Here is an 18,700-nt window from a genome sequence, read left to right as displayed (position 1 = left end):
TTTTCTTCTTTTAACTGGGAAATGTTTTTTAGTCATTTGTGTTATCTGTCTTTAATCAGGACATGACTTGAGACTTCTGTCTTTACTCAGGACTTCTCATCAAATCTCAAGATTTCTCCATCTGTACCTATAAATGATCTGCTTTAAGACCTATACTTCAAATTTGTCTTCACTCAGAATTGAACCAGGGATTAATTGTCAAGAGTTAAGACTTAGTTGTTACTTGAAGAACCGTGTTTTGTTCCCGCTTCACTGGTTTAGACGATTGATTTTAACATTTAACCCAAAGTAGTTTTCGGCTTTATTTGTCAGCTAGCTGCTAGAATGGGAGGATGCAGTGTCAGTAAGAGTAATAATAAATGGCACGGTTGGCACATGTGCTTGTTGAACAATACCGTGTGTGTCTGCAGGAATCAGGCTCACGTTGCATTAAAGCACCATTACATTAAACAGTTGATGCTGACAGAACTTTCCCTGGTGTTGGCAGATGATGGATAAATGATCTGTTAAAGAGACAAACCAGTATAATAATTGTAGCCACATGTTATAATTACAGCCTTATGTTTGTGTGTGTGTGTGTGTGTGTGTGTGTGTACATGGACATATGTCTTACTGAGTCATATCATAGCAATTTAACACCATGTGTTTTGTGCATCGGCGCTTCACGGTAAGGCGGTCGGTCTTTTCTGAGAGGCACTTAAGGTGCTTTGGATCTGCATCCTGGAGTGTCTGAGAGCCTGGATGCCTCTTAAATGCATAAAAATCCAAACCTGGGTGTAGAGTGTCATGGTGTTGGCGTTAGTTAGCAAGCTTTATTGAAGGGTGATTCGAAGTGCATAAGCAAAGCTGTATGCTCAGTTATTGCTGGCTATGGTGCTACCTATTTAGAACATGCCAAAGTAGAATACTATGTTTTTTATTTACACGTGTAATTAGGCACTTGTTATTAAATGCTGAGTCTAAATTTGAAAGCATATCTGGCTAACTAAACAGCTCTGCCCTACTAAAGCAGAAGGAAAATGACAAACATTTACTCGATGTCCAGCCAAATGAGCAGTAGCTAGGTCATTAGATATAGAGTTACTTCATGGCAGTTATTTTCATTTTATTGAATGACGTTCTCCGAAAAGTAAAACACTAAACATTGATGAAATCTGAAACCCGCTTTCGCTATAGTAGGGCAGCTCCAGCTAGCCATGTCCGATCTCACACTTCACAGAGCAAAGCAATGCACACACTATCTACTAGCTTAGCTAACTTATAACTTCGGCCTGGTTTATTCATGATGCGCAACTTTGCATGTAGAAATTCCCAGAGAGACAAGTGACAGCTATTAAATCCACCAGATCCAGTTTTAACTGTAAAACGCACAATGCTAAATGCTAATTATTTTTAAAACTATCTGCAGTCATCGTGATTGTTGTCATGAGTTGCACCTCAGCCTATATATAAAATCTGGAAGACTGGCATGTTAGACAAACAAAAAATTGAACCATACAACTGGTTAGTGTTAGTACTCAATAACTGTCATGGGTAGGCAGTTTAACACACAGCACTAGTTTTAGTCGGTTGTGGACACAGTGTCACATGATATAGCTATAAAATGACCGCAGCAGTCAGCTTGCATAGTAGTTAAAATATTTTAGTGTGTGTTTATGAAAGCTTGCTTATGCTCTGGGAAGAAAATAACAGCTAACTCGTCTGTGAAGACGCTTGACAGATTAACAATTCTAAACGTAAAAATGAATAGCTTAAGGGTTATTTTATGGTACGTTATGGGAATAACCTAGGAAGTGATGTTGAAGTTAACCGGTTGTATTGATTGAGTGACAAAATCACTGACTAGATCTTATTATGGAGATGAAATGGTGTAAACATGACACAGTATATGATCATTCCGAACACTGGGCACTGTATAAATATATCGTGAAAGAAAAATGTAGAATCTTTATACAAAAAAAAAACCAAAAAAACTCCAGGAACTGCAGCAGGGAATGTCACGTATAAAGATGTGCACCTCTCCTTTTTTTTTTTTTTTTTTTCTTTAGTGTACACGAAGGCACTTTGGCATGATAGAATAGAAATTTTCAGAGTACAAAAAAAAAAAAAAAAAAAAGTCATATCAAAATAAGTTAACAATGCAAAAGTGTCTCGTTCCGCAATACCGTTATCATCATCAACACTTGAAAAGCGCTTGTGCATCATAAAAAAGCACAAACCTTCAAAAAAAAACAACAACAACGAAGTGCTGCATTTCAGGGCAACTGTAACGACTTAGAATTAACATAGAAAAAAAAAAAAAAACAAGACCATTAGTCTACTTCATATTCCAAAATATAAACAAACACAAATATGCAAACTTCCGAACATAAGAAAAAAGTCACGTTGCGTTGGTTTTCCGTATGCAGAGGTTGCTAGTACTTGTGCATGATGGGTACTTTGACAGTTTTGATTTCGGCTATATGAGAGGATTTCTGGATGATGCAGCTGGTGGTGCCAGCAGGAGCACCGTCTTTAGGCTTGGCCAGGTTGGTCAGGGCCATGGCTGCGTTGATCTCTCGCCAATACGTCTCGTCTTTTCCACGTCCTTTTTCCTTCGACATGACGCTGCTGTAGACACACACACATTTACACACAAACATCTGTAAGACAACGAAACATCAGCTACTATGTAGTAATAATTGATATGCCGTATTCATTTTAGAGCTTAATGCCAAATATGTATGTTTCATGCTCTTCTTTCTTTCCAGTTCTGGCATGATGGCCAAGTGGGACGGCGTCGGTCTCGTAAACCGAAGATCACGGGTTCAATCCCCGTTCATGCCTTGTTGTAGCTTCCTGCTGCAAGTGTGTGTCATGGACTTTTTTTGTGCTTGTAAATTTCCCATTGGGATGAATAAAGTATCTATCAGTTTTCTTGGCTTCGTTTTCAAAGTAACTATCAGTGATGCTATTAATCAGCGGTCAGTTGTGCATGTTTAAACATTTCGACTATCGAGTGTGCCTTCAATTTGTCTGAAATGAGATCGAAGCCCAATGCTATTAATAATTTGAACCCTTGGGCGGTTGGTTCAGTACCTCGAACCCTTTGTAGGTGTTACAACTTGGAACTGAAATTGACATCTTAATTGACGTCTTAATTGAAATGTAAATGTGTAAATTTCCCACTGGGATGAATAAAGTATCTATCTATCTATCTATCTATCTATCTATCTATCTATCTATCTATCTATCTATCTGTCTGTCTGTCTGTCTGTCTGTCTGTCTGTCTACATAAAATATACATCATAACTGAGGGGATTAATTAACACTGGTGCAACCAATTTGCCATCAGAAGTCACATGATTGAACGGATTCATATTTGTGCAGTTAAAATACACAAATCTGCTCCTGATCAAACCCCAGGTTTGTTAAAGAACATATCTAAACAGACAGGATGGAGACCGTGGCTCGTCTTACATTCCACCAGGAAAGAATAATAATAATAATCCTGAGCATCTAGCCAGAGCTATACTGAAGCGGTTCATAACTAAAGAAAGACTCTAGAGCAGTGGTCTCCATACATCTGACAGACCTTCTGCTATTTTGGCAAGGAGAACGGGCAAAAAAAAAAATGAGAATCCAGATGTGTCTTAATATAAAACTCTTTTGCACCTCAGACTCAAATTAAAGTGCATGTCTCTTCCAGGTTGTAAGGCTACAAAATGTGGAAAAGTTCAAGGAGCGGGGATTGTAATGGAAAGTTCATGAACAAGAACAAAATGATGCTGGTTTTAAAGCCAAATAGCTCTTATATGGTGAAAAAAAAAATAAAGAGCTTGTATCAGTGAGAATTTAGCGTTCAGGTTCAGGTCAGTAAATCTATCATTTCAACATGAGAGCAATTGGCCAGTTTGTTCTTCTTAAGCATGGGCAGTTTTAATAGAACATGAATGACTAATGCCAGGTGTCAATGTCTAAATTGTACTAATAGCTTTTATAGTATATTTTTTGTTTAACAGGCCCGGAGTCGGACACTTAGTGCATGTGTGTTGCAGTGCAATCAGCTAAATGTACTACTTACTTGTCACATTTAGTTGATCCATGATCCACAGCCTCTGCAAACACAACACCAGAACAAAGCTAAGTGTTAACTGCAGTTCACCTCAGGGTAATGGTGATGGATAGCATAATAAAATTCATTTGGAGGATGTGTGCACGTGTATGTGTGAGAGAGAGAGAGAGAGAGAGAGAGGGAGAAAAAGATGAAAGGTTTTGAGGTAAAGAGGGGAATGAAAGGTGATTGTTCAATCTTTGATTCTGAGAAGTGAGACACCACATATACATTCATCTTGCTCTGTATGGATGACCCCGCCCAGTGAGACTGGCCAATACAAGGTCTTAAAGCTGCTATATATTTCATAGATTTTCCACAGCTTGCTCTGTAGAAGACCAAACACTGAAAGGATGTGTAGCTGTGGCTTTATCCACAGCCTTTCCAATGTAACATCTTGCATAAGTCTGTGTGTGAAAAATCTCAGCATGTCCTCTTGGGAGACCTCAGTTCTTCGCCTTCTCCTTCATCCCTTCTCCTCTCCCTTGGATGGGGACGGCAGCATGGAGCATTCGAACCTTGGCCAGACTCTGGAAGATCCAAATAGCACCTAATCATCCCCAAAGCCTGGCTTGCTCTGCTGCTAATCTCGTTCTTCTACCCGTTTCTTTCTTCTCCAAAAAGAAGGCACGTGTGCAGAGTCTGTGTCTGCACACACACCATTACCAGGCCAAGTCTGCCTCAGGTCACTGTGAGGCTGATTACCAAATATCCTGTTGTTCCCCGTGCCTTAGATGTCATGGTTTTACAGCACTGGGAAACGACGCTGTAGCCAAAACACCTATTAAACTACCCTCTCGAAATATCTCCACCAAATATCTTGAAAAGGTGTGGATTTTTTTTTTGCTTTAAGTGAGCACTTGTACATTCCTCTGAAATCCTTGTTGAGATTTTCTGCTCTCTGGATGGAAATCTTTATTTCTCTCTTTCACTCTATCTTCTTCATCGTCTCTGGCTCGCTCTACGTCTTTCAGCAGGTGACTTAGTGACCGATCTCGCATTTATGTTCCAGTTTCAACGCTTGGACCCAAGGTTTGTTAACAGCCATCATCAGTTGCTCTGTCTCCAACTTGTTGGAGAATTCAGAATCCTTTTCAGCTCCTAAATAATCCAAACCACATTTTTACTGTATATAAAAAAAAGGTTGTAAAATTCTACAAAATAAAACTCGTTCATGCTGCACAGAGGAGCAGTGCAAACATTATCATCAGTTATGAGCGGGTGTCGAATACAAAGACACTGTGTTCTGGTTTGGGGAAGGAGAGAGAAAGAGAGAGAGAGAGAGAGAGAGAGAGAGAGAGAGAGAGAAAGAAAACTCACACTGTAATAGACTGCAGTCCACAATAAGCTCTCTCTCTCTCCAGCTTCCTCAACTCATCTCTATTCAAAACACTCGTTAAACACCATGCTAGATCAACAGCCGTAAAAGACCTGAAGATAAATTGGGCTCTTGACTGAAAATAAACACGGGACTCATAATTATCTAAAATGTCAGAGGATGTATAAATATTTCTTCGCTCTAACAACTTTCAATTTTCTTCAGCAAACAAACCATTTTATTTTATTTTATTTTTTTACAAGAAGCTGTTCAAATGTTAAGGAATTGGGCTTTCTCTAAATCAGTAACTCGCTGTTTGATTACTCCATCCTGAAGACGTATGGCTGAAGTGGAAGAACACAGTCATGGATGGATGTTTAAACACCGACGCAAAAGGAAACCAGAGATAAACGATAAAGAACGCCAATTCTCCAAAGACGGCATGTTTACATGGACAGCTTTGTGGAGTGGTGCAGATGAAATCAATGTCACAAAGACCTAGTGGTGGATTTTAGGAAGCAGAGGACTCCCCCAGTGTCCAGTCAGCATCATGGGCACTGAGGTGGACATTGTGGACAACTATAGGTATCTGGGTGCGCACATAAACAACAAGCTGGACTGGACCAAAAACACTGATGCACTGTATAAGAAGGGTCAGAGTCGCCTGTACTTCCTCAATGAGGATGACGCCAACAGACCCGACAAGCTTATTAAGGAAAGCAGGTTCTGTCATGGGAGTGGAGCTGGAGTCTCTGGCTGAGGTGTCTGAGAGGAGAATGCTGAGGAAGCTTCTCGGCGTCCTTAACAACGTGTCACACCCCCTACATGCGACACTGGAGTGGCACCGGAACAAATTTAGCCTTAGACCGAGACCACCAAAGACAACCACAGGACGTCTTTCCTATCAGCGTCCATCAAACTCTATAACTCCTCCCCGTTCAGTAGGGAGCAGAGCTAACACTATCAACACTGACCGTATCAAAATTCCACAATAATTACAGCGTACGCTAATATAACATCTGCAAAATATGACCTTTACTACATTTGAGCTATTTACCAAAGTGTCTCGAGATGTCCATCAGTTCCACCCTCGTGCTAAAACCCTTTTTTTTTGTAACGTCATGCTAGTAAATCTATGCTAGTATTATGGCAGAATGCTCATTTATTATAAATTACTTATTAGTTAACCAAGACTCCCGAAATTACCCCAGAATTGCCCTAAAGCAAACTTCCAAATAGAGTAAAAGCTGAAATTAGTCTTAACTAGGTGAAGAAAAACGCTACGTATTTTACACAACATGTTAGACAACTTACACAACACAACTTACACGAAATTACACAACTAAAATGTTAGTATAAGTACAATTAACAGATCTTCGAGTCTGATCGTTTATTTATATTAGAAATAATAGAGATTTTAAGAGTCGTGTATCCGAAGGGGTAACCCGATTTTACAAGGAGATTTCTTGTCTTTTTTTTTTTTTTTTTTTTTAAGGCTAAAGGCATCCCCTCATAAAATCAAACCCATGTCAGCTCTCGCGAAGAGATTTGCAGCTCTTATTCCGTTCAGCCAAAATAAATCCAGTTGTTTCTCTTTTCACTGCACCTCAGAGAAACTGGACATCCAAAACCTGTTCTGTGTCAGAAACAAAATAATTCGATTCACAGCTTCACAGGCCATTTACAGCCCTGAAAATACACTCCATGATAATTGCTTTCGTTTTTGTTTTTTTTGAAGTCACGCTTTCCAAGCAGTCCTATGAATGAGTGGAATTCTTCTCTATTCACAAAGGCAATGTCATATTTTTTTTTAGCTATAAATAAAATACTGTAATAATAATTTATTCTGCAGTCCAGTGTGTATACCAGCGCCAGCTAGCAGTAAGACATTTATTATGTCGTGATTCATCGAGTACGATAAGCTCATTATCATATTCTCCACTGCTTCTGTTCTTCTCTATCAGTCATGAAGCCTGGATTGATTTTTAGACTTCATGCCAAGTTTAATCACAGAACAATGCTTGATTTTTTTTTCCAAGGCAAAACAATTAGCTCTGATTACGCATTCTTGAAAATAAAACAAAGCATCGATACACCGTTCTGCACTGGGCTGAAATGAAGCCTTACCTCGATCATTAACACCCAGAGTGTGTAAAAAGAAATTGTTGATTTTTAATATATTTTTAATATTATTTTTATTTTTAAACACACTTATAAGGGGGCAGTGGTGGCTCAAGTGGTTAAGGCTCTGGGTTGTTGATTAGAGGATCAGGGTTCAAGCCCCAGCACCACCAAGGTGTCACTGTTGGGCAATTGAGCAAGGCCCTTAACCCACCCTGCTCCAGGGGTGCTGCCCCTGTGCTCTGACCCCAACTTCCTCAGCTGGGATATGTGAAGAAAAGTATTCCACTGTGCTGTAATGTAGATGACAGCGATTATTATCGTGGCGATAATAAAGGCTTCGTGCCCGCAGTTCTTATAAACTTTTAATTCCGTCTGTCGCACCTAGCATAAGTTTTCAGGGACAAATTTACTTCCTAAAGCATCATTTTCTCAAATATTCTCAGTGTCATAAGTATTTCATGCATAAACCTACGGACAGTGGACGCATCCTACATGCAAACAGCATTGCTAAGTATGAACAATTACATTAAATAATAATAATGGTTATGTTTATGGTTAAGTCCAACCCACCAAGCCTTATTTGTGTATATTATTATATTTATAAAGCTAATATGAAGTAGAGATTGATGTGTTCGGTTATTTTTTCACTCTCCACTCGCAGCCTTCACGCAGCACATCCACATCGACACACACCTGTGCCATTAAAGTGTTGTGTCTCCGTCGATATCGGCTCCTTCCTACAGCGTCGAGGAAAAGAGGGCCAGAAAAAGTGAACACAGACCCTCGCTGCATTTTTCCAAGCTCTGTTGCCTAAAACATCTAAAACTCAGATTTTTCAAAACAGCAGCCATGCCAAGGAAATTATAAACCCATCATAAATCAGGTTACTCTGTGTTTTACTATTGTGCTGGTTCCGTCTTTCTTCTTCTCCTCCTCCTCCTCTGCAGCGTGTGTTCTTTGCTACTGGCTGAGTGCGAGTGTGTGTCAACGCTCGGCCTGTGTTATACGGACGCTGGGGGATTTGGAAGCTGCTCTGCAAACCTGCTGAGCGGGAGAAGAGAAACAGATCGTGGTCTTTCAGTAACGCTGGTCCAAAATGCTCCTGCTCACTTACCATCGCCAGGGGAAAGAGAGAGAGAGAGAGAGAGAGAGTGAAAGAAAAACGTTTATTTTGACGCTAGAGGGATAATAATGTACATCTGTGATGTCTCATCGCTGTCAGTCACAAATACCACCATAACTATCTGATCTGAATTAACCACCTACATGAAGAAACAGCCAAACACACACACACACACACACACACACTTACAACTTGAACAAGCCTGATGGCATTTCTGAGGTTTCTGCATCTATAGTTGTCTCTCACATGGACCTAAAAATGTGAGCTTGGGGTTTTTATGAGCATGTGAACTGATTTTTATCAGCGTGTGAACTGATTAGGAACGGATTACGATCCGTTTGGAATGAAATCACAGGCTTTGTTCAGGAGCAAGCTTAAAAAAAAAAAACCACGCTGGAAACACGGTTCATTCCGAACGTATGTCCAGAAGTTCCCGTAGACGTTTTTTTCTTTTTTTAAAGGCTGTGATGAAGCGAGGCAGAAGCGTCAGAGTAAGAGATGAGTCAGTGATTACTCTAACATGGAACACTGACCTGTGTCTTACTCATATGGTGTTTTATTCTTTCGGAACCCTTAAAAACAGATTGAAGCGCTTCGCTGCCAACACGCAGTCTGTCAGAAGACAATCCTTCTTTTTAAACAGCAGATTTGTCAGTGACTCTTTTTTTTTTTTTTTTTTTTGGTTTTTAGTTGACAATATTTGCTTAAAGGCAGATATTCAGACTCAATCCATGTGTCATTTGGTCATCCATATTGTTGTGTAACAAAGAAAACACATTTTTACTATTAAAATGGAAGTTTGGGTCAATATCCTGAATTTTTACGTGTATATTTTTGAGTGGACGACGGCCTTCTAGAAGTTTAGAGGTTAATACATTGCGAGAACGAAGGGTTCTTGAGCCCTCCATTCGTGTGGCAGCGGTGGCTAAAGTGGTTAAGGCTCTGGGTTGTTGATTAGATGATCAGGGTTCAAGCTCCACTGTTAAGCAACTGAGCAATGCACTTAACCCTCTCTGCTCCAGGGGGGCTGTATCATAGCTGCCTCTGCGCTCTGACCCCAACTTCCTCAGCTGGGATATATATGAAGAAAAGAATTCCACTGAGCTGTAATGTATGTGTGGCTTCATGTCCTCGGTTATATTTCTTCTTCTTAAGTTGGTAAAACCTGCAGACGCTCCTGGCTGAGTTTTTCTCCACCTGGATTTGAGCCAGATTAGCATATCCTCAAACAATGCCACCTTCCTGATGTCTTTCAGCTAGTTTCCTCATGCCCTCATCTCTCTTTCATCTCTCTCTCTCTCTCTCTCTCTGTGCCAGTGACCTTTGCATGTGTGGATGAAACACATTTTAAAATGGTGCCTTTTTTCCTCTCTCTCTCTCTCTCTCTCTCTCTCTTTCTCTCTCTCTGTCTCTCTTTCCATATTTTTCAGTTAAGAATAGGAAATGGATAATGAGAAAAAGATGATATTCAGGTTCCGCACACATCGCTTTCTACACAACAATCGGATATTGTTCAAAAGAACGATGCAGGGTCTAGAATCACTCAGATCATCCGGACCTAAAGATCGGGTCAGAGCAGGGTAACAGGCCACCCCTGAGCTGACCGAGACCTTCCTGCAGCTGCGTGTCTGCTCTTACACTCACGCTTGTACGAGCGTGAAGCCTGAGATGACATGGCATCGAGACGGGCATTGCCTTGATTTGTCCAAGCCTGGAAATTTACTCACTCTAACTCATCTGTTCATTCATCTCTCCAGAGGAGACGTGACGGATGGAATCTGGACAGGATGTTGAGTCTTGGACAAAAAGTCTTTAACTTTAAGCGTCAAAAAAAAATTGGAGACATACCTCAGCGTTCTCTAGTACAATGCTGTCTGACACAAAGGGCTTAAACCTGACATTCTTTACTTTTTAAGAATAAAAAAGAGACAATGAAGCACAAATGACCTCCTTTAAAGGTAGATCTTTACCGGTTAGTATTAAGGCATGATAATAACATGCTGATGAATAAATAATTAGCTACTTGTAGGCATTAATACTAAACAATCAGTCACTGTACCATAACGATCGCATACGATAGACTGCATACGGCTTTTTAAAATTTTTTTATCCTTTTATTAAATACATGTAAAGACAGTGGAGAGACCGGCCATGCTGTATGGTTTAGAGGCAGTGTCACTGAGGAAGAGACAGGAGTCAGAGCTGGAGGTATTTTATTAAATACATATTGCTGCTACAATTCAGTCAGTGCTTACTATTTGGTCACAACCTAAAAAATGAGCATTTATAATTTAATTCAATATGTTTAACACACAATTAAATAAATAAATAAATAAATAAACAAACAGGAAAGTGTTGTTAGAAATATATTTAAAATTTAAAATTAATTTTATCTGCCTGAATATTTAGTCACAATTTGATCAGAAAATAAACATTTTAATTTTCATTGAATAATCGGAATTATTTTACCTGTTTATTTCTAACTTGTGTTATTATTAACCACTAAATATTTTACAACAGCTGCAAAATATAACCTTTGATTTATATAACCTGATAAAATGAATTAGCTAGTAATTATTTACTAGTTAGTAATTGTTCCATTATGTTTAAGATTAGTGTATAAAATAACTTCTAAGAAAAAATATTTGACTTATTGATAATTATTTAAAATACTTGATAATGTCTAGAAAATCTCTGATGTTTAATCTTTTCACTTCTAGCGTAATTACATAATGGCAATGTTTCTGATTTTGTTTTTTTTAGTGAGTTACAGTAAGCGATGAAACCGAAGCAGGAATTCTTTCGACTCAGGTTCTTCCCACTGATGCTGGGAAATCCAGTTATTGCCAATATCTCAAACCACTACCAGGTTTCTCTCGACACCACATTCCAGGAGCTCGCTGTCACTCACTGGTGTTTTTTTACCATCTTAAAAAAAGCATGCTCAGATCCTTCACTGTTCGAATAAAAAGGAGGAAAAATGTGGAAGATACCTTCAAGAGACAGACACTGTTTTTTGGGTTTTTTTTTACTCATGCTGCCTGATGTGAGCGTTTTTAAGAATCGCTCTGTGTTCTTTAATAATGCCAGGGAGCGTCTGTGAATGAAGTTAGGATGTTGGCTTTTCCCATCACTTCACGGCTGCCAAGTCGGCGTGCCAACCTGCTCCACCCACGATCAATCCCACCATCCCTCCAGCTTGCACCTTTTTTTCTCATCCCTTCTCTGTCCGGTTAACCCCACCTTTCATTCTGTCTTTCTCATCTGCGCCAGGATCGACTACTTCTGGCCTTTTTTCTCAATAACTCTTGTTTTTTTTGTTTTTTTCTGTCTGTCTATGGCCTTGTTTCCATTTTTTTCCAGACTGCCTCACTTCCTCACTCATCCCACCTCTTCTTTTTCTACTGCATCTCACTCTTCAACTCTTTTGTTTCCTTTTAATCCGTCTGTAGTGCTTTCCAAACTAATCTGTCTCTTGTTCTTTCTCCCCTTTCCTCCCCTCATTCCTTTGTTTCTTTCACTTTTTCTCTCATCAGGTTGGCTTCATTACAAGAGTAAAGACTGCGGTCGTGGTAATGACACTGGGGCTTATCAGTAATGACTCGCAGCACACAGGGAAAGGTCGTGACCGGAGTTTCGGGATGGTTTGGCCGGCGCTCGGACGACAGACCGCGAGGCCGCACGTGACACGGCCGACAGATCTCAGAACGGTGGCCGCAGGATATTTAAAATAAATAAAAATGCAGTCGATCTCTCGCTCCCGGTCAAAAACTCAACGCTGTCTGGTTTCTATAGCACTAAATTGTGCAGCCTTGTCCTGGTTTAATCCTGCAGAGGCCGGCTCTCGACACATTCATCTCTCGTGTCTCTCACTGTGTCGACGGCGGTGACATGTTCTGGGCTCTGGCGCTTGCTGGAAAGCACCAAGCGTGAGCAAACAGTGGCAGTATTGTGAGAAAAAGAGAAAAGAAAGGAGCAAAGGAAATTGCAGATTTGCCCTGGTGCGAATATTGATCTATCGGTCTCTCAGTAGCTTTTAGAAGAAGGAACATGGAGGACTTATGGGAGTAGAGATTTGTTGTTAGATTTATTTAAGGAAGAATTACAGCCCTCATCCACAGAATACACGGACGATACGTGCGCTATATATCACGGCTGTCGGGACGCATTTCACCGTTAATTTGCCCGGTATTTATGAATTCGGGAAGGCAAAGAATCTTTTTAATCATCTCGTGTAAGTCTGTCGATACATGTGTTTCCTAAACCTTTTGGCTAAAGTTGCTTAAATAAGGAGGAAAATGATTGGAATAAATTAGAGATCACTTGCAGGTCTGAGTCGAGAGCCACGTCCATACTTCTCTAAAGTGAAATTTCAGGCAGGTTCTAACAAAAGGCTTGTTAGAAACTGTGCTGAAACTCCCGACACTCGCAGATCAAGGTCAGTCATTTAATGTGCTTTTTCATCTTATTCTGTAGGCAAAAAATGTTAATTTCTTTTAAAGGAATAAATGCTTAAAAAGCCTGAATTTATTGGAAAAGGTCTCAAAAAGGTTTAATAATTGTATTTGGTTTACTGTAATCTTATAAGAAGATATTATCGATAAATATAAATATATTTTTCCTTCACATAGCCTGACTGTGGTAGCTACAATACTCAAAGTGTGACTATTAATAAATAAATTAGTAAAAATACTAAAGATCTCAATGGCCCATGAGAGAGACGATTGTCTGGTCCATACGGTTTATAGGAACAGGGTGCTGAATGACCAGACTCTTCATGTTGCTGTTGAAACTGAATAACAAAACATATGTTTGGTCAGAGGCTCTGGTTTGTAAACTAAAGGGCCTGTTTTACATAGAACCACTTCCAACTTGAAAACCGAACAGCAAATAAATAAATACACAACCCTCTGCTTACACAAAAAAACCAAACAACAAACAGACCTTAATTTCTTCGCCCAGAAAGACATGGTCTCTGCTACAACATGCAGGATAAAGACCTAACAATTTCTAAATTATGAAACAATATTTAAAGAGGCAGATTAATATATATATATGGGGTGTTCCCGGTCTGCAGTGGTCAGTATCTATGAAAAGTGGTCCAAGGAAGGAACAGTGGTGAACTGGTGACAGGGTCATGGGCGGCCAAGGCTCATTGATGGACATGGGGAGTGAAGGCTGGCCCGTGTGATCCGATCCAACAGACGAGCTACTGTTGATCAAACTGCTGAAGAGGTTAATGTTGGTTCTGATAGAAAGGGGTCAGAATACACAGTGCAGGACGGGTCAGGGCTGTTTGGGCAGCAAAAGGGGGACCAACACAATATTAGACAGGTGGTCATTATGTTATGCCTTCTGGAAGACGGGACTGGAAGCTTCACACAGTAACATCAAGTCTGAAGCTGTGAGGTGGCAACACTGCCCCGCTGCACCACCATGCATATTAAGAATAGACACAGACCACTCATAGTTTTCGCATGTCGTGATTCCTCCAGATGACACGCAATGACATCCATTTAAGCAACATGCAGATCACAGGCTTTTGGCAGTGTGGTCGAAGCCTGAGTAGAAGTTAATGTGGAAAGACTGGAGAAAAATAAGAGGATTTGAACACTTTAAACATCTTCTCATCTACGTGTTTATCGGTGACAGTAAACACACTAATCAGCGCCACACACACTGTGCCAGGGCCGCATGCATTTTTAACGCGCAGGAAACGACAACACAAACTCACTTATAACGCAGGGGTAAGGCCAGATGCTGAACTCGGTCAGTAGGAACTAGTTTTCAGCTGTGTTGAAAGAATTCCTCAATCCAAAGTGTTTCTGAATGGAAAGCCAAATCTGTACAATGCATACTTCTAGGAATTGCACTCATTTCGAAGCATCTATTAAGCATCATAAGTGAGTTTGGAGTAAATATGAAATGAGCGCTGTCACCGAGACCCTCTCTAGCCATCTCCAGCGACGATCTGCAGCGTTAGATTAGCATTGTAGACGGGTGGATGTTATTGGTGCAGGAAAAAGGCCATATCACAGCCATCAGTACGTGCAGACTTCAAACAGCAGCCTAATGCTACCAGAGGAGAGCAGCTCATGACTCAGCCAGATATCTGTACACACTCACGTCTGAGAACATGAGAGAGAGACAGAGAGAGAGGCAGAGAGGCATGTTGAAAGCATTTCCTTGATGTGTTATCACTTAAATCCCTTTCAGACTGTACACAGGTAACGCTAAATCTCTGGCACATCACTAGCCTGATATGGTGCCAGCTCCACTCAGGCTTGGTGCAGTTCAGCCGTGGAGAAACCTTGGAGTGATTAGGAGTAAACAACTTTATAATCACAGTCTTCTAATTAGTAATCTTCTCCTGAGCCAAATGGAAACTCTTTGTGTCTGTGGTAATCTAGTGTGAGTGCGTCTCATCATCTGTTCGCTTTTTTTTTTCTCCTTTCACGGGACAGAACCGTACGACACAGGGCAGTTAACTAAAAACTAAATCCAGAACGCTGTGTACCCTGGTTGAGTACCTGGGTCTGTTTCCCATCATGGAATGGTACCCAAGACAGTAGGAGTTCTCTGGAGGTTGTGAGGTGGTTACATCATTTCCCATGTGTTGCTTGTGTTAAAAGCAAAAACAACTCAGTAATTATAGACTAGCTTCAAGGTCTGATTTAGCTTTTACTCACTGTTCGAGCAGGAGCAGTCAGGCCAAATTAAATCTGCCCTGTGGAGGTGGGAATAATCAGACACAGGACAAAGAGTTTCCCCTCTGCTAGCGTTAATTCTAGCTTATACAGATCGTCTAGGTAGACCAGTGGTTCTCAAACTGGAGTCCAGGGAATCCCAGGGGTTCTGTCATGACTATTATATATTTAATTAGTTTTAGTTAGGGGGTGAGGGAGTGGTTAAGTGGTTAAGGTGTTGTGAGTAGACGTGATTGGAAGGTTGTGAGTTTGAATCCCACTTCTGGGCCCCTGAGCAAGACCCTTAACCCTCAATTGTATAAAACTGATCAGAAGGTTGTGAGTTTGAATCCCAGGTCCACGAAGCTGCCACTGCTGGGCCCCTGAGCAAGGCCCTTAATGCTGATAACTTTAAGTGTGGTTTCTTGAGAGAAACCAGACTTAAAATGGATCCTCATTCTCGTTTTGGGTGAAAAGATAAATACTGTCCTTTCTACAACTGTATATAGTTAAGTGTAATTGTGTAACCAGCTTATTAATCAGCACCATTTCTAAGTTCTTTATTGATTTAACACGAATTAATTCCAGCCAAAGCCATTAAAAGTTTCAATGATGGAGAACTGAGCACAAAACCGATCGCTGCAAAAGCAATTCAAAGCCGGCGCCATAGTCTCAAAGTTTTTCTGTTGATAGCAGAATGCAGAGCAAAATGTTGGGAAAGATGTTCGGTTTTACTGAAACCGAAGTTCCGGGTTTACTGAAAATTTTCCTGAAGGGGAACTGCACTTAAAGTTTCTGCCAAAGTGCCTACAAAGGTCTCTGCAGTGAAGACACCTTAAGTTGCTTACAGAAATTCCCATGGTTCCTTAAAAAATGTTTGTGCAGCACCATAGTCTCTAAAAAAGACTCCAGCAGTGGAAACACACCTAAGGTTCCTACATTCTGGAAATAGTTGTATGTTTTGTAAAAAAGGTTTCGACAGTGGAAACATGGCTAAGGTTCCTGAGCTGTAAAAAAATAAAAAATCCTGAAATGGTTCCGACATTGGAAACGCATATTAAGTTCCTGAGTTACTGAAAAGGTTCCTTCAGTGAAGACACAGCTAAAGTTCCTGCAATGCAAATGTGCAGAAAAGTACCTGAAATATTATGTACATAAGGTTCCTGATTTGTGAAAATGTATCTACAGTTCCTGACAAAGAGTATAGGTTTGACAAAAAAAGGTTCCTATCAGGGATACACACAAAGTTACTGGGTCCTGAAAAGGTTCTTGGATTGGAAGTGTGCTGAAAAGTTCCTTTTAATGAAAATCCACCTAAGTTTCCTGGCTTAAACTTCATAGGTTCTTAAAAATGTTCCTGATTTCCTGACGAAGTTCCACAGTCGAATTGAAAAGATGCCTGCAATGGCTGTGTCTCTAAAGTTCCTGACATTTGGCACGGGTTTGATTAAAAAGGTTCCTGCAGTGGATACACACCTAAAGTCCCTTGACAATGTTCCTGGATTCTTAAAAAAAATTTTTTTTTTTGCTGAAAAATGAATCTTATGGTTGCTAATCATCAGAGGAAAAGCAGAGAGACTCTACGGTAATAATGTCCGATCTCACACTTCCTTCTTTATCCCTGGCTCATGGATGGTTCCTGTGTTTCTCTGAGACTCGGGCGAGCTCACCTGCTTGGCTCGGCTCTTCCGTCTGCTGGCCATCAGTAAAAAGCTGCAGTCTACCAGAAGAGACTTTTAAAGTGTTTTCTCCTCTTTTTTTCTGTCAGAGTGAAATTAGACTCTGGTATTCAATAAGTGACTGGCACGTATGAGTCTCAGAGGCCTTGTCAGACATTACTGTTTTTATTTAACATATTTCTGCCTCCAGTCTCTGCTTAATGTCGACTGGCCTTGAAAAAAAAAAGAGAGAACCTCTTTTCATGTTGTAAAACACGTAACATTCTTGGTTTAAAAAAAAAAGAAAAGAAAATCCTACAGCGCACGATGGTGAGTACGACGAGATCTGGAGAAATTAGACAACCCCGCTGGAAACCGGAGCGATATTACTGCAGGATATTATGTTATGGCTATCTTTTCTGTTTTCTTTCTTCCCAGTTCTCATCACAGCTCATAAAGCCGGTATTTATTTCTCAATTTAACTTTAAGGCAAAAAAAGGGAATTCCTAACAACGGAAAAATGATTCGGAATTTCAAATGAAGCAAAAATTTAAGACAATAAGAGTAATTGCGGCAGCCCTGGCCATCTCGTTTCATTTCAAACCGATCGTTCTCGTTAAGGCCCTAACAGAACTCTATAAATAGTAGGCTTTTTATCGAGGAAAATCGCTCACTGCTGTTGGCTCAAATGGACGTCCCATCAATATTGCTAGCCACTAAATAATGATGGATGGACGAAGCCATTATGATTCATTTACGCATAACAGGTGGCGAATGGCAACGCTTAAATCTTAGACTCCCCAAGAAGCCATTTTTACACAAGGGGTCAGTTTCAGCTACTAAATTTCCTTTTAAGAAAATCACCGAGTGCTTTTACACATCTGTCTTCCATCTGAAGCTTTTCATTCTTCCTCGAGCATGATGGTATTTATAATGACGTCCACCGTATTAAAGCGCACATTCATGGAAATTTAAACACACACCTCTAATGTGTTCTGGTGACCAGTTAAACAGCAGAGAGTAAACACTGCAACTCCAGCACCGTCCACACCACCACGGGGGTTTAAACCATTTCCCCATGACCAGTCCTCAAACTCGCACGCTCTCGCTCCTCGTTGCATTACACGGCGACACGGCTCACACAGGACGTCCTGAAATCTACCATGCATGAAAGATAAACAGCGAGCGAGATTCCAGCCATTTAATATCCCGTTAAAGCACCATTTAAACGAAAATCCCTGGCATGTGCCCTGGAATTCTCCTGCTCCTTGTTTTCAGTGACGTTCCCACCAGGGTTCTCTTTTCATTTTATTTTTATGTTTTTTTTAACTCCTCGTATACTGGCCTTCAACTTGCCTCCAAGTGGTTAAGGCTCTGGGTCGTTGACTGGAAGATCGGGGGTTCAAGCCCCAGCACCGCTAAGTTGCCACTGTTGGGCCCTTGAGCAAGGCCCTTAACCCTCTCTGCTCCAGGGGTGCTGTATCATGGCTGAGCCTACACTCTGACCCCAACCTCCAAGGCTGGGATATGCGAAGAAAAGAATTTCACTGTGCTGTAATGTATATGTGACAAATAAAGGCTATATTATTATTATTATTATTATTATACACCGACTGTACCTTTGTTCAGACACCTGAACTCAGGTAACCTCACTCAGTTTCATGTCCATGTGAGTTTTGGTTTTTCTTCTCGCCTCAC

At 40.5% G+C, this 18,700-nt stretch overlaps 1 protein-coding gene and 1 non-coding gene across 2 annotated transcripts in view; one reads left to right on the top strand and one right to left on the bottom strand.

Annotated features, from left to right (window-relative positions):
• Window positions 1-2,076: 2,076 nt before the first annotated feature.
• mkxa (mohawk homeobox a) overlaps window positions 2,077-18,700 on the bottom strand; it is a 35,182-nt gene continuing 18,558 nt past the window's right edge. The window contains exons 6-7 of the mRNA XM_058406633.1: window positions 4,064-4,097; window positions 2,077-2,610 (exon numbers count right to left, since the gene is read on the bottom strand). Coding sequence (XP_058262616.1) covers window positions 2,415-2,610; window positions 4,064-4,097 — 230 coding nt within the window. The 3' untranslated portion in view covers window positions 2,077-2,414. The remainder of the gene's footprint in view (window positions 2,611-4,063; window positions 4,098-18,700) is intronic.
• On the top strand, window positions 2,755-2,826 carry trnat-cgu (transfer RNA threonine (anticodon CGU)). The gene has a single exon. It is a non-coding gene; the product is annotated as a tRNA-Thr (tRNA).

Source organism: Hemibagrus wyckioides, linkage group LG13 (assembly GCF_019097595.1).
Source record: "Hemibagrus wyckioides isolate EC202008001 linkage group LG13, SWU_Hwy_1.0, whole genome shotgun sequence".
NCBI lineage: Eukaryota > Metazoa > Chordata > Actinopteri > Siluriformes > Bagridae > Hemibagrus > Hemibagrus wyckioides.
Note: the sequence above shows the minus strand (reverse complement) of the source record. Positions and strands in the feature narration are given on the sequence as shown.